This window comes from Erpetoichthys calabaricus, chromosome 1 (genome assembly GCF_900747795.2).
Source record: "Erpetoichthys calabaricus chromosome 1, fErpCal1.3, whole genome shotgun sequence".
Classification (NCBI taxonomy): domain Eukaryota; kingdom Metazoa; phylum Chordata; class Cladistia; order Polypteriformes; family Polypteridae; genus Erpetoichthys; species Erpetoichthys calabaricus.
This window is the reverse complement of record NC_041394.2, coordinates 283,292,248-283,309,621: the sequence shown is the minus strand read 5'-3', so window position 1 is coordinate 283,309,621 and position 17,374 is coordinate 283,292,248. Positions and strand designations below refer to the sequence as shown.

At 38.4% G+C, this 17,374-nt stretch overlaps 1 protein-coding gene across 1 annotated transcript in view; it reads right to left on the bottom strand.

The window, feature by feature from the left end:
• The window catches only part of lmf2a (lipase maturation factor 2a), a 78,136-nt gene that overhangs the window by 6,087 nt on the left and 54,675 nt on the right, over positions 1-17,374 (bottom strand). The window contains exons 11-13 of the mRNA XM_028815798.2: positions 17,093-17,261; positions 7,409-7,520; positions 168-276 (exon numbers count right to left, since the gene is read on the bottom strand). Coding sequence (XP_028671631.1) covers positions 168-276; positions 7,409-7,520; positions 17,093-17,261 — 390 coding nt within the window. The remainder of the gene's footprint in view (positions 1-167; positions 277-7,408; positions 7,521-17,092; positions 17,262-17,374) is intronic.

Genomic DNA, 17,374 nt, shown 5'->3' with positions numbered 1-17,374 from the left:
TCAAAGAAAAAGCATGGCTTACAGAGCTCGCCAAGGTATGGTGCAAAGTCCAGTTTGTGATTATATTTTGTGATTTAAGGTGGGCCCAGTTTACAAGTTTTTTCGTAGGCTTTGGTAATTCTTGTGTTAAGAAACTTGCATCACAATCAGATCATAAAGCAAATTACCTTAAGACCATAGTGACTAAGCATAGATTCAAAATTGGGATCCCCCAAGAACACAGTTGGGAAAAACTCTTCAACAAACTGTCTTCTCCACCAGTTCTGAGGAAGTGACCTAAGAGAACAAAGAAAATGTGAATGATTTGTTGCTGCTTAAAGCATTTTCAACTTGCATTAATTCTACAAATTTAACTTTCGCCCAGAATTATTAGCCAACTCAACTGACTAGAAACAATAGATTACAGGAGTGCCACTGCTATAATTTCAGCAACTAAGCATCTACTCAGCTAAGCAATGAGCTTATTAAAAATAACAATATAACCAAATCAACAGCTGAGGTCTTGTTCGTAGTGGTGAGTATTGCTAGAGACATCATGACACAATAGCAGCAGGGTAGTGCATTGGTTAGCGCTCTGCTTTACTAATGTAGTGTCCCGAGTTTGAATCCCACACCTGAATATTGTTTGTCAACAGTCTGCACATTCTCCCCGTGTTTGTGTTCATTTTCATTCAGATATTCCGGTTTACCTTCCAAATGTTCAAAACAATGTAGGTTAAATTTATTGGTGATACTAAGCTGGCCCCGATACAAGTGTATACAGTCATGGCCGAAATTATCGGCACCCCTGGAATTTTCCTTGAAAATGCACCATTTCTCCCAGAAAATTGTTGCAATTACAAATGTTTTGGTACAGTATACACGTTAATTTCCTTTATGTGCATTGGAACAACACAAAAAACCAGAGAAAAAAAGCCAAACCTGACATAATTTCACACAAAACTCAAAAACCGGGCTGGACAAAATTATTGGCACCCTCTTCTTAATATTTGGTTGCATGCCCTTTGGAAAAAATAACTGAAATCAAGCACTTCCTATAACCATCAACAAGCTTGTTACACCTCTCATCTGGAATTTCCGACCACTCTTCTTTTGCAAACTGCTCAAGGTTTCTCAGATTTGAAGGGCGCCTTCTCCTAACAGCAATTTTGAGATCTCTCCATAAGTGTTCAATCGGATTTAGATCTGGACTCATTGCTGACCACTTCAGAACTCTCCAGCACTTTGTCTGCAACCATTTCTGAGTGCTTTTAGAGGTATGTTTGGGGTCATTGTCCTGCTGGAACACCCATGACCTCTGACGCAGACCCAGCTCTCTGACACTGGGCCCTACATTGCGCCCCAATATCTTTTGGTAGTCTTCAGATTTCATGATGCCTTGCACACAGTCAAGGCATCCTGTGCCAGAGGCAGCAAAACATCGCCAAAACATCTTAGAACCTCCACCATGTTTGACTGTAGGTACTGTGTTCTTTTCTTCGTAGGCCTCATTCTGTTTTCTGTAAACAGTAGAATGATGAGCTTTACCAAAAAGCTCTACCTTGGTCTCATCTGTCCACAAAACATTCGCCTAGAAGGATTTTGGCTTCCTGAAGTACATTTTGGCAAACTCCAGTCTGGCTTTTTTATGTTTCTGTGTCAGCAGTGGGGTCCTCTTGGCTCTCCTGCCATAGTGTTTCAGCTGACACTGTTGCACTCTGAGTCTACAAAACAGCTTGAATGTTTTGAAGTTGACTGGGGTTGTTTATCCACCATTCGGACTATCCTTTATTGCAGTCTTTTATCAATTTTTCTCTTCCGCCCACGTCCAGGGAGATTAGCTACAGTGCCACGTGTTGTGAACGTCTTGATTATGTTGCGCACAGTGGACAAAGGAACATGAAGATCTCTGGAGATGGACTTGTAGCCTTGAGATTGTTGATATTTTTCCACAATTTTTGTTCTTAAATCCTCAGACAATTCTCTGCTCTTATTTCTGTTGTCCATGCTTAGGGTGGCACACTCAGACACACTACAGAAAGGTTGAGTCAACTTTTCTCCATTTTAACTGGCTTCAGGTGTGATTGCTATATTGCCAGCACATGTTTCTTGCCACAGGTGAGTTCAAACGAGCATCACATGCTTGAAATAAAACGATTTACCCACAATTTTGAAAGGGTGCCAATAATTTTGTCTGGCCCATTTTTGGAGTTCTGTGTGACATGATGTCAGATTTGGCTTTTTTTCTCTGTTTTTTTGTGTTGTTCCAATGCACATAAAGGAAATAAACGTGTGTATACCAAAACATTTGTAATTGCAATAATTTTCTGGGAGAAATGGTGCATTTTCTGGGCAAATTCCAGGGGTGCCGATAATTTCGGCCATGACTGTATGTGAATGGGTCCATTCCAGTGTTCTTCCCTGTCTTACAATCAGTACTGCTTCACTGGCTGTTGCCCCTGCATCCCAGTCTTGGATTAATTTGGTCTGAGAATGACAGACTGGTCATGATGCAATAACATCATGATACTTGGGTCACATTAAATACTGCATTTTTGTATTGTTTTGCATTATATTAAACATACTTGAATACAATTCTGCAATAAGCTGCAATTTAACTTAATTCAAAAAGGAAATAATAAAGTTTAAATTATTCCCCTTTAGGTAAAATGTGTCAACCTATACCTATTGTGAACTGATAAAATTGTTATTCCTTACAGTTTTTTTCCATTTTGAAAATGATTTCAAGTGTTAACAGAAGATGGTTTTGGAGCCAGCAATAAACCGATTATTTGTTATAAAGAATGAAAGTCTTCTTGCAGTTTGTACTTTGAAAAAAGTTTTTAGTATGGTAAGCATTACTATAAAACATGCAAACACATTTAATGTAAAACATTACCTATTAGAAAACTGCAAGTCTGTGCATTCAAAATGAAATGGGAAATGCAATTATCTGTCTTGTTGGTGTCTTAAAAGTATTATCTTTGTATAGAACTTGTATGTTAACAGAGCTTATCCCTTTAAAAATATTACCCAGTTATATACAGTTCAAACTTGATTGGCAAGTAGTGATGAGAACACTGTGGAGTTCGGTTCACCGTGAGTTCAGCAAAATCATGGAAATGTTTGCAGTATTCACTGAACTCTGCAAAATGCATTAAAATCAATAGGGAAGGAGGAACTGAACTAGTTTTGAGTGGATTATAAGGGTTAAATGGTCTTTTAAGTGTCCTTGGGGGCTACGAAAAAGTCTGACAACTATAACAGACCTATTATTGTGGCCAAATATGTGATATGAGCTTTGAGGCAACAATGCCAACCACTGCACCACCATGTCTTAAACAACAAAAGATGCAGATGGAACAAATACCACAGACAAAATATAACAAATGGCCACAGAGTAGCAATAAGTAAATAAAATATGGATCATTGCACTCACAGAGTTCTACTCTTATAACTTCTTGTAAATAGTAATAAACAATTTCGTTTATTACTTCACAGCAGGTCATGTGTTTTCTGATGATGGGAGGGCTCCTTTAAGGCTTGTTTTGTGTTGGAGTTGTAGTACATGGTTAATTGCATGAGCGGTGCAGAGTTACACAGAAACCACTATTATACTGTATATCCCATGTGTGGTACCCGGCGGGGGTTCATGCCCGACCGGGATGCCCAGGAGGACCGGAGGAGGGCTTGTGCCTCCTCCAGAACACAAGGGGGCATCCTCCCTGGTTGCTGTGGGGGCCATGGGTACAGAGATTGGAAGCTCAACCCTGTAGAGGCCCGTGGTCACCACCAGGGGGCGCCCCGATGCCTTGGGAGCCCTGGACCTCAGTACTTCCGCCACACCCGGAAGTGCTGGGGGGGGAAAGAGGATTGGGGACACCCGGTGGACTTCCGGTTACACCGCTAGAACTTCTGCCACACAGGGGTGTGGCTACAGAAGCCTCAGGATGCACCTGGAGTCCTTCCGGGGTGTATAAAAGGGGCCACCTCCCTCCAGTCAGGGGCAAGAGTTGGGTGGAAGAGGACGAAGCTTGGTGGAGAGGAGTGGAGGCGGACCACAGACTGTGAGAAGGCATTGTGTTGTGGCCAAGGACTTGAGGGGTGATTGGTGCTGCGGCACTGGGTTTGTGCACTTCACTATTGTAAATATGAATAATAAATGTGTGTTGCGTGAAACCATCGTGTCTACCTGTCTGTGTCCGGGCTGATCCCCACACGACAGTACAGGTATCCATGGACGTATGTCTCATCTAGTAACATCTGATTGTACTTACTGTATATACGTGGGCCATAGCTAGTGTCATATTTCACTTGTGAATTTCCCATTGGGATTAATAAAGTATCTATCTATCTATCTATCTATCTATCTATCTATCTATCTATCTATCTATCTATCTATCTAAATCACCATGTGCATTCCAAATAAAACTGATTGAGGTGCCAGCTGTATAAGAGTACAGTACAAATCTAACATAATACATACCGTATATGTATTTAACATTTATAACAAACATATGTACATTTGTACAGTAGTCTGTTATTATTTTCTTTATTTAATAAGAAAAAGGAACAATGTACTGTGTAATATTTTGCTACCAGTCTCATAGCAGCGTATAGGGCACCAGCTCCTTGCATTCAATCTTGTGCACTTGTGTCTCCTCTGCCCATTTATTATTTCATAGCGCCTATATTTTTGGAAAAGCAACTGCATCATGTACTTTAAACAGGTCAAGCTTAAAAAAAGGTATGAACAGCAGTGCAGCAGGTTAGCAAAGGAAAGAGGCAAGTGTGAAGACTCATGAAAACATTATTTCCACTTGAAGGCAAAGAAGATTAGTGGCGTTTCTCAAGGTTAACAACTGATCAGGATCCTTTCCTAATGAGACAATAAACTGTCTTTTCAAGGACCGCTAAATAGCTGCTTCTATTGATATCTCAGTCTTCCACTCATCCTCTTTGTCTTCAAGGGGGATCGCAGTCCTTTTAAGTTTTCACACCACTTGGCTTCCCCTGCAAAGACTCGTACCTTCCACAGGTCAGGTCGGTACATAAATTTAAGTTATCAAACAATATGAAACTGGCAAAAAACTGAATGTTATTGCATGTGACTTTGACTAGTCCCAATCTGCAAAAATGACAATTATGAAATATGAGTGATACTATTTTATCTTATGAGATAAGCCCGTATTGAGTTGCAACCCCAGTGTTGGAACATAGTCCATACACAAGTCAATGGATACCTGCACTCTTAATATTCTCACTATGGTCAGCTATGGACCAGACCAAGTAACAAGCCCATGTAACACCTGGCTGCGGCAGATAGAGGGTCATTTCCGGAGGGTGGGACTGGAGCGCGCGTCTGCCTGGGGGTTGCAAACCGGGAGTTGTTTCGTTGTGTAGTGGGTGCGGCAACACACTGTATCAGTGCATGCTCCCCAACTTGATTTGACTTGTCAGATAATGCCCCCCTCAAATGAAATTAAGTTCTTTTTTTTTTGCATGCTGTGTGGGAGGATGGAGTACTAAGCAAGTGGCAACATCATGCATGTCCATAGCAGAGTGGTAACAATCTTACACTACGCACGTGTGAAAGTTCTGCGTATGGCCATACAGCTCTGTGATGTCACGCTGGGCTCACAAAGCATCATGGGGTGCTATGAAAACAAATCTTTGCCTAAGCCAGCTGCATGGCAAATTTCTATGAAAATATCTGGTGAAAAAGGTTAAATGGTGAATACAGAATATTCACTGTAAAAAACACTTGGAGAATTTACTAACTTGGTAATTGGTAATTTAACACTTGGAGAATTTACCGATCAACACTATTTGTAAGTTGATGCAAATTGGTAGAAAGGGCAAGACACTGCTTGGTGTCAGTGCGAGTGAGTCAGTGAGTAACGGAGTAAAAAAGAAGCTGCACTTTTACCACTATGTCTGTATTATTGTCCCCATAAATGTTGCAAAAAGGCACAAATAAACAAATAAAGCTTAACTATATGCCAGTGTATCATTATTTTTGACAAATTGTTCTATTTTGATTTAGTAAATCTAGCATCATATGACAAACCATAAGATTTTACTTGGTCATAATTATTTAACAAATTAAATAAGGCAGCATGCAGAAGCAAAATGTGAAAAAGCATTCCCCGTAATTCAGCACAGATCCATTTTACCATTAACTTGCAGAAATAGTTTTCTGGATGAGTTTATAACTTTTTTTTTTTTTTTTTTTCATCATCATCAGATAGAAAGATTTTTGGGCCACTAGTACTTATAACACTGATCCAGTTCAATGATGACTTTGATTTTTGATATTCCAAAACTTTGATTCTTTCACATTTATGTCGGTTCACTTAGGATCACTGCCCTGTTGTCTGATTTGGTTTTGGTTCATTTTAACTGTTGGATGGATGGCCTCAAATATTTCTCTAAAATATTCTGCTAAGAATAAAACTTCATTGTGGAATGAATGACTGCATAGTATCAAGGCTCTATAGCTGTTACACAATCCAAAACATCACTTCAAGTACCTTTGCTGTTATAATTTCTGAGAGCATCACACAAATCAGAGGGTTTGGAGAATTTCCAGGGACACCCATTACTGGGAGGACCCATAACATTCAAGAGTTACCAATTTGAAAATAATCCCTCCTGTTGCACACGATGAATTTAAAATGTTTAGAAATAGCCTTATAACTCATTACAAACTGATGAGCAGCAACAATTGCTTCTCTTTTATAACTTCAAAAGCCTTTGTCTTTGGCGTGGTGTTGTAACAAACCTGAATTCTCCAGACTGAACTGCCAATATTCTACTTAATGTACTGTATATATAGGTGGCAGCACTTCCTGTTCACCTAGTCAAAGGCATCTGACTGGCACCACCTAGCTCTAATTGCCTTCTTAATTGATATGGAGGCTGTAGGGTGCTCACTTTTCTCAAAAGGTTCCTACATGATGCTTTACTTTTTATTTAATAAATAATTAAGTACAAAGTGTTGTGCTGCTCATCATAAGGTCAAATTGATCAAAATATACGACTTTGTGATGAATAAATAATTGTTACTTATATTTTGTGAAACCAGCAAGGACCATTCACAAACAATCTCCATACTCAAAAAGACATGATGCGTAATTTTGGATCATAAATAACTCAACATAATACGGGATCTTACATAACCTTCACCTGAGAGACTGTTTTGCCTCTGCAGAATACTGGTGCTTCGATCTAAAACAGCTTTACCAAAATGTCCCTAAGAAATGAACACCGTGGCACCATATCTGGGATGCATAATACAGTACAGTTTCCTCCATCACCCTGTTTCTTTCTTTTTTTTTTATTGTGGATACACAAAGTCATAAAAATGAAAGGGGTGTAATTATTTTTCCTATCTCCATATGTATGTTGTTAAATAGAACATACTTACCCATCCTTATTTACTAGTGTATACCAATACTTATAAAGCTTGGCTCGGATGAATGTTGGTGGACTCTTACTGAAGGGATACTGGATGCCATCTGCTTGTATCAACTCAATGACTGTGAGGGAAGGGAGAGAAAGAGAAATAGGGAGGTAGTCACAAAGGCCTGATGTAGTTGACAAGATATTATGATTTAACTATCAAGACACCACATTTAAGCCAAAAATCCACTGCATGCTACAAGATTTGTTTTGAAGTCTGATCATGATACGCTAAACAGAATGTAAATGAATTATAATCTATACTGTTTAGAAAACAGTTCAATTAAAATTGCCTAATCATTTGAGGATTCTTGTCAACAAACACACACACTAGCTCTTTAATAAAGCATTGCCTGAGTAATATGTAATTGCACTGTGTAATGTAAATTTTATTAAAAAAAAAAAAACTAGGACATACAACACTCATTTTTTTAAAGTATTATGCTCAGGTGTCAACAGGACACATGATTTTTCAAGAAGAATTTAATATTTTAGTCACACTTCATCATTTTTGTTCTTTGACATTTATTTAGGTAATTAAAAAGCTGGGAGGCAGAGTCAATGACATCAATGTGCAGGCAATGGAAAAAAAAGACTGAGCATATGGAACTGCATGGAAGGAACTGTGGAAAGTCGAGGGAATGGCACCAGTGCCAGAGGGAAGGCCAAGGAAAGAGAAGGAAGCAGGCATGAACCTCATGATCCCCCAACCATATCCACATTTGTCCTATAGTAAATTTACCTCCAAAAGTTTCTTAAGTCTTAGAATACAAATATATTATTAACTGAAGTATTACTGTAATTAGAATAATCCATTCAGGAAGCAGTTTAATAAACAATGTTTTATACTTTGTCATAGGCATGAAATAAATCGATTCCTACTGCGGCAAACCCTTAAACATATAACATACTTGGGAGAAGAGGAGATTGACCAGAGAATTACGCCTATTATTTACAGGGTTTATGATGGCAAAACATAGAGTCAATGGGAACTGCAGTCATTTCAAATGGAAGGGGAAAGTTTGACTGGAATCCATGGTATAAATATATACTTTTGTGTATCACATCGTAGCAAGACTGCAGCCTCAAACATTTTCCAGTGTAGAGAATTCACTACCAGTTATGTCCCTGTAAAAAGTATAGAGTGCTTGAGTTCATAAAAGAATGATTGCTATTCCTACTTTTAACACAATTTAATGCACAATTAGTCCAGGGGGAGTTTAATATAAGACAAGATTGCACCATTTATCTTTACTATTTTCTAGCTATATAATGTGGATCTATTGCTCTTTATAGTTATTCAAACACAGAGTTGGTTGGAAGGACAAACAGCATTCCAATAGCACTTGGTGCAAGTCAAAAACTAACTGAATGGAATCTACTCTCAACATCTGCAAGATGTAGTGGTGTTAGCTAAGAGAATTATGGGTATGGATTAGGGCTGGGCAGTTCATTGACTTTTTAATGGTATATTGATATATTTTCAAAGGGGATATAGGATTAAACAATCCAGTTTATACCAAGCTGCTTTTATTATGTGCTCAGATACATTACTTGTTTCTGTAAAATGAATTCTCTAAAGCCATGCCAGTGTTAGCATCTCTCCCAGAATGACTGCTTGCAGCAACAACCGACAATGGGAGCAATGTCATTAAAGCGGTGCAACTGACAAAACGACTATGCAGTGATTTGGTCACAGACTTCATCTTGCCATTGGGGTGTGCAATGTCCAACAAATTCACTGCATAACAGCTTTATCTAAAATGAAAAAACAAAACATGTTATTTCAGGTTTTAATAATTTTTAAACTCATTTGCTAGTGCTGGTTTAGGTTAAGTACTATGAGTTAAATGATTTGTTAATTTGTTTTTAAAGTAAAACAAAAAAAATAAATATTTTTCAGTTTTGTATTGCAGGACATAGCATGGATGATGGCCACTATCCCAATCACGATCACCACGGTCATTTCTTTGTGAAAGACAATTTTTAGCAGCTTCTTTTCTAGCTGGAGAAAAAGAAGAAAGCCGGCTGAGGTCCAGACTTAGCTTGGTCTACCTGTTCACTAAATAATCACTGAGACAGCCACACACTGGGAAGTTAAGGAAAAAAAGCAGCAGGGAGCACTTACAAAAGTCTAGTCCTCTGACAAAAAAAATTCAGGTATCTTGTCCCTGTATGCCAGGACACACAGGTCCTGGAAGCAGTCCAGAAGGCTCTGAAATCCCTTTAGGACTTTGCAAATGCTTTGTCTGGTGATGACTATGAAACTCTCACATATGTCAGACCTGTGCTTCATCTTTTGTGAGAGGGAAAAAAATAAAAAATAAATAAATAAATAATAAAAAAAGTACTTGAATTTGCCTGCCCGTTTAACTACAGTAGAACATGCGGACATATGGCCAAATACATTCAAATTAGAAAATGAGATCATATATAAAATTGTACTTTAGATTTTGCTCTCTGTTAACAGTTTACATATAAGGAGTCTGTCTTTTAACCAGGTATTCATTCACCCATGACTCTTACTTATTAACTATTTTGGGACTTTACATTCCGTATATACTCGCGTATATGTCGGGTCTTGAAACCAGAAAAATCGATCATAAAAATCAGACCCTGACTTACATGCCCGTTCAAAAATACAATATTTATCATTATTATTATTTTTTACATATTCTTGCTTCCTCCAATCTCGCACCAGTTTCTCAGATACAGTGAATTTTGTTGCAGCAGCGCAGTTACCAATTTCTTTCGCCACTTCAAGGACTTTTAATTTAAAACCAGCTTCATATTTTCTTCTGATGGAACGCTCCATTGTAGATAAGGGATGATCTTACGATAAAGGCATATCAGGGTGTGAGCTACAAAAAACACAAAACAGTGCAAACGTCGCTTCGGAATAGTTTGGGTATTACTGTGTGGACACAGTGCTGAACGTTCTCTCTTATTCTTTCCTAGGGCACGAAGCAGAAGCAGACAATTGCCGACGGTGAGATGGAGTGCATTGTTGAAGAACTCCAGGCTTTTGACACCCAAATACAGAAACTCCTGTCCAGACAGAGGCATCTGAGGGATCTGACGGCTCGTCTACTGGAAAAATCCTACCCGACATCTGAAATCGTCTCAGCAAATCGTGGCTCAGTAACATCGACTCCACGCCATGCCTCTCACTTTCAAGGCTAAGTGAGTTTTACCCCCGAAGTCAATGATGAGGAACTCGGCCTATTTCAGCTATGCAGGTGGAGGTTTAAGGCTAGAGTACCTACATCGGCACAGGCAAGCATGTCTACCCAGAACCGTTTCGATCCTCTCTGTTCCCCCAGTTTGCCTTCAACCCCGGGTGATGTATTTGTGATTGGAGATTCTACTGTACGAGACCTAAACATCTCATGCCCTAATCAGAAATCTTTTGTCTCGTTTTCCCAGTGCTCGTGTTCAAGATATTATGAGAAGAGCGCCGACAGTCTTCGATAGGCACAAGAACAGGACAGTAGGATCCACTGTAATACACGCTGAGGTAAACAACGTGAGATACCGACAACTGGAAATTCTCAAGGCAGACTTCACAGAATTAATTATAGCCACAAAGGATAGAACCCCGGCCGCAAGAATCTTCATCTCGGGTCCCTTACCTCTCGTTAGAAGATCGAATGAGTATTACAGTTGTCTGCTGGCATTAAACATCTGGCAGAAAGGCTTCTGCGAGGGACAAAACATAGAGTTCGTAGACAACTGAGACCTCTTCTGGGAGAGGCCGCGTTTCTTCAAGCAGGATGGTCTGCACCCTAATAGATTCGGCGCCTGGGTCCGTCCTCCCCGAAAACATCTTTAAGGTAATTTGTCTCTCTTGACTCTCTATTATTACTCCTAACCCTTTCCATAACGCTTTGCTAGGACATGATAATTCTGTAACAAAATCTTCCTCAAAAGTGCACTGTATCAATACTCTAATAACTAACCTCAACAAATGTAAAAAATCTAGACTGAGCGGCATAAATATGAATAATTATTATTACACCTCTAGATGAACAATGTATTAAAACTATAAAAACAGACTATAGATTAAATAAAAAATACGCACAGAGCGGCTCTAATAAAAATATCTTAATTTCTATCTCGAATACCCATAACGCTCCTGCAATTCAGTTCTGCTCTTCCAAGACATTAAATATGGCTTTATTAAATGTTAGAGCATTAACCAACAAAACATTTTCCATCAACGATCTTATTAGTGATAAGAAAATCGATTTTATTGGAGTAAGTGAAACGTGGCTTAGCTCTGATGGTGCAGCTGTTTTAATCGAATCTGCACCTCCGAATTACAGCTTTGCTCATGCGGATCGCCAAGGTAAGAAAGGTGGTGGTTTAGCAAACATTTACTCGAGCTGGTTAAAGTGTAAAGATGTCAGCTTTGGTAAATTCAAGTCCTTTGATTATCTTGCCGTTGTTATTCATGGAGTTTCTCAGTGTCTAGTATTGTCCATTGTGGTGGGCGGCTGGGGGCTGTGCCCAGCCGGGACGCCGAAAAGGACCGGGAGAGGAACTATGCCTCACCCGGACCACGAGAGGGCAGTTGCCCTGGTTTGTGTGGGGGCCACGGGAATTGAGCATGGAAGCTCACCCTATAGGGGCCTGTCGCCACCGCCAGGGGGTGCCCTAAAGACTCTGAAGCCCTGGACATCAGCACTTCCGCCGCACACAGAGGTGCTGGCGGCAAGTATTACCAGGGACACCCGGAGTGCTCATCAGGGGGCACCTGGAGCAAGTCTGGGTTGACATAAAAGGGACCGCCTCCCTCCAGTCGTCAGCTAGAGTCAAATGGAAGACAATGAAGCTCGGAGGAGAGGAGTGGAGGCGGCGAAGAGAGGACAGGATTGCTGAGAGGCCTGGACTGAGGGTACTTGGTGCAGGGGCACTGGGTTGTGAGTTGAACATTGGTCTCTGTCTTCCACACCGTGTATAGACCTCCTAAATACAATATGTCTTTCTTTGAGGAATTCTCAGACTTGGTGTCAATTGTAATTACGAACTATGACACGTTGCTAACAGTTGGTGACTTTAACTTTCATATCGATAATCAGTGTGACCCAAAAGTAAAAGAATTCTCAAACCTCCTGGACTGCTTTGATTTGAGCCAGCCAACACATAAAGCAGGGCATACGTTGGACCTAGTAATTACTAAAGGACGAAAAGTTCATGTGAAGCAGATCATTGATATTGGTCTATCAGACCATTTTCTCTTACTATTTAATACAGAAATAATGATAGAAAAATTTCACGAGATGCATATTGTTAAAAAATGCTTCTTTGATTCATCAGAAGCATCAAAATTTATGAACATTCTAAGAATCCAGTCCGTTTGTAGTGCTTACTACAATAGCGAGGATAATGTAAATAGTAAGGTGGAAAATTTTAATATGAAGGTGAGAGCTGCTGCTGACATAGTCGCACCTGAAAAGACAGTTAAAAAATCTTCTAGCACTATTATGCCATGGAAGACTCAAAGAGTGTCTGATCTAAACAGAATATGCCAGACAGCTGAGCGCAAATGATTGTCTGCTAAACCCAGGTCACTCAATGGAATGCCTCTAAAAAACTTTCAGTGAAACTTTTTTTTTTTTTAAGGGTTTTGCTGTATTTTTTAATCAAAAAATTAATGATATTATAAATAATAAAGTACATCTCCCCAATACTGATCCTGTTAAACCCCAGTACTCCATTACAAACAAATTAAATTCTTTCACCAGGATAGATTTACCTGATTTATATAAAATAATTTCTCAACTGAGACCATCCACCTGCATCCTTGACCCAATACCAACAAGTTTTTTCAAAGAAGTATCTGGCATGCTAAATGATAGTATTCCTGAAATAGAAAACTCGTCATTAGATACGGGGGTCTACCCAGACTGTCTTAAGACTGCTGTAGTTAAACCCTTGCTCAAGAAAAATAATCTTGATTCCTCTGCTTTTGAAAAATTTAGACCTATTTCTAACCTGCCTTTCTTAAGTAAAATCCTACAGAAGGCAGTCATTATGCAGCTAAATGACCACCTCAATAAACATGCTATTCTTGATAAGTTTCAGAACAAATCGCAGTACAGAAACTGTACTCGTTAAAGTAGTAAATGACTTGCGGGCAAATGCAGACAGAGGCTGTTTATCTGTTCTCATCCTCTTAGATCTGATTGCCGCATTTGATACCATTGATCACAATATTCTTAGAAATCGCCTTAATCAATGTGTAGGCCTCTCTGGCAGTGTCTTAAATTGGTTAGCCTCCTGCAGGTAGAAAATTCTTCCTTAGTTGTGGTAATTATAATTCAAAGACACATGATATTATTCTATATGGTGTTCCAAAAGGCTCTATCCTGGGTCCGCTGCTCTTTCCAATTCACATTTTTCTGTTAGGTCAGATTATCTCAGGGCATAAAGTGAGCTACCACAGTTATGCTAATGACACACAACTGTATTTATCAATAACGCCTGATGACCCCGATTCTCTTGATTCACTGACACAATGTCTTACTTATGTTTGTGAATGGATGAGTAGTAATCTTCTCAAACCAAATAAGGAGAAAACAGAAATTTTAGTGACTGGAAAAAATGGATATAGTGAGAGTATTAGAAATAAACCTGATGCATTAGGATTAAAAGTCAAGATGGAGGTAAAGAATTTGGGGGTAACTATTGACTCTGACCTGAATTTTAAATCACATATTAATCAGATTACTAGGACAGCATTTTTTCACTTATGAAATACAGCAAAAGTTAAACCTCTTATAACATTGCAAGATGCCGAGAAATTAGTTCACGCTTTTTTTTTTAGTCGGCTAGATTACTGTAACACACTCTTCTCAGGACTACCCAAAAAAGACATCAATCAATTGCAAGTAGTACAGAAAGCAGCTGCTAAAACCTTAACTAGGAAAAGAAAATCTGAGCACATCTCTCCAGTTTAGATGTCACTACCTGTGTCATTTAGAATTGACTTTAAAATACTGCTTATGGTTTACAAAGCCTTAAATAATCTCGCTCCATCCTATATTTCAGAATGTCTTTCACCTTACACTCCAAATTGTAACCTTAGATCTTCATATGAATGTCTGCTTATTATTCCAAGAGCTAAACTTAAAAGAAGTGGTGCGGCAGCCTTCTGCTGTTATGTACCTATAATCTAGAATAGCTTTCCAATAGGAATTTGCCAGGCTAATACAGTGGAGCACTTTAAAAAAAAAACTGCTAAAAACACATTACTTTACACATTGCTCATAGCTTCATTTTAGTTTAATCCTGATACTCTGTATATTCAATTAATTATCACTGTCATTCATCATTGCTCTGAAATCTGTACTAACTCTACTTTCTCTGGGTTTGTGTGGTGGCAATCAGCACCAGCACCACCCGATCAAAGCACCGTGACATCCCTACACTGATGGATTAAAGGCCAGAAGTCCAGATGACCGTCATCATCAAGTTCTTCCATCTGAACCCTGAATACAATGAGGACTGATTGAGGTCATTTATGTTAGGTAGAATGCCTAGAGGGTGCTGGGCGGTCTTGTGGCCTCGGAAATACCCTGCAGATTTTTATTTTTTTTTTCCTACAGCCATCTGGGTTTTTTTTTTTTTTTTGTCTTTTCTGTCCTCCCTGGCCATCGGACCTTACTTTTATACTATGTTAATTAGTATTGCTTAATTTTATTTTCTTATATATTTTGTCTTTTTTTTCTCTTTCTTCATCCTGTAAAGCAATTTGAGCTACATTATCTGTATGAAAATGTGCTATATAAATAAATCTTGTTGTTATCACATTAAGGCACAATACATAGAAAAAAAGGTGCTCCGTGGTTACTCTCTCAGGTAGGTATTAGCATATCGTAATCTCTTGGACCAATGGCGTGAGTTTTCCGCATTCGAGTTATACGACCAACATTATAAAATACCAGAAATTATACATCCCGACTTATCTGTGGGAGAACTTAAACACGAGTATACTGTATATGGTAATAATAATTACTAAAGGTGTGTTTCTAGATTATGCCATTTAGCTCTATGCGGACTGGTGTTTTTAAAATGCTTTGTACTGATTATGTGCAAATGAACCAAACTGATTAAAGGAAACTTTCTGTTGGATTTCTTCAGTTTGCCACACTGTGTTAACAAGAGGATGTTCTAAGTTTTAAGTTCACATACAACAATGGCTCAAGACTCTTTTATTACTTATTAAGTTTTTTTCTGCATGATGTGAAATATATTAAACCTACACATTTCAACCAAAAATAGTTTGATTTTTTTCATCTCTGCATACAACTACATTACCCATATTCTAATATTGGTGATTGGCAATTCTTTACACAATTCTTTCATACTTTTCATTTTAACCCATTTATGCCTCGTGTTCCATTATTGGAACGACAGTCACGTTGGAGTAACATATGTTATGTATAATGTAAGAAGTGGATTTGCCTAGTGTTCCAATTTTGGAACGCCACATAACTCAACAAGGGAATGTAATAATTTTTTTTTCTCTTCAAATTCTTTTTCCTTATATTTTTCTACGCAACATATGCGAATTTCATGCACAAACTCAAAAATTTAAACCTTTGGCATAAATGAGTTAAACTTGTATCCTGTAGACTTGTGCCATTATAAATGATACTATACATCCTCTCTATACCACATTATCATTATGTAACTTTAGCCAGCAAATTATTCAGCAGACTTGTGTCAAGAGACGTTACAGGGGTTCCTTCATAACTACAGCAATATGTCTTTACAATACATCAGAGACAGCTCTCTGACAGTCCAATGATTTTTTTTTTTATTTCTCCCATTTTTTTCTATTTCTTGTGTGTACTTTTCTTGGCAGAGTTTTCTCTGACTTGTTTTCTCTCTCAACAATCTATAAACGGTACCAATGCCCTTGGAAAAAATAAAGTACCATCTATTTACACACTGATGCCCTGCTGCAATTCTGTTTTGTGTATACCACCAGCTAATTCTGTCACCTTCTTATTTTGTGCAATCCATCTTACAATTTTCACATTAAAAGATTTTTTTTTTTTTAATAAACAAATCGTAGGCAGAACTTGCTAGTAAATTATCAGTTGGTGTACATAGAGAGATTAACACTGAGCACTAAACAAACCTTTGTGGAGCTTTTTTCCTGTTTGAGAACATCATGGTTTAGTTATTAAATTACAACAAAGACAGGGAATGATGTATTTGATACCATGAACCCATAACTAAGATACTCATCATACTGAGACATTTGGTACTGTTGCATTTAGGATCAAACGGCAAGTAAGGGGGGATTAAATTACAGCATATAATTCAGTGCCCTAGAAGCTATAAACTACTGCCTACACATGTAAACGCCATACACAAATGACGGAGAGTAGCATGAATATACCAGAGTTATTCATAGAAATTTTAATTCCCAAAGTTACTGCATTAAATATCTTTTAGTTTGACAATGTAGCATAGTATGTCAGGTTATTCACTTCTGCTGGACAAACTCACCATCAAACAGAAACTGCGCAAAATGGTCACAATTTATAATATGAGTACTTATAAATGTACTTCAAAATGTGATAAAACACAAAGCAGGTATTAAAAAAAAAAAAAAAGGCAGATTTGCATTTACCATCCTTCTTTCCTTGTAGGAGCCTCTGGACAAGACTACAAAACCAGGGACTTCGTGTGTGAGGGCCAAGTGCAGCAAACCACATTTGCCAATCAAGACGCGGTTGATGAGGGACAACTATTGGAGGAGTAATGCTTACATTTCCAGGCTTATACATGAAGTCAATTTCCTGAAAAAGAGGAAATCACTCGTAAAGACAACATAAAATCACTTGTAAAGACAACATTCGCACTGTTTTTTTTATCTAGTAAATGTTATTAGACAGGAAAGGGTATTTTACAT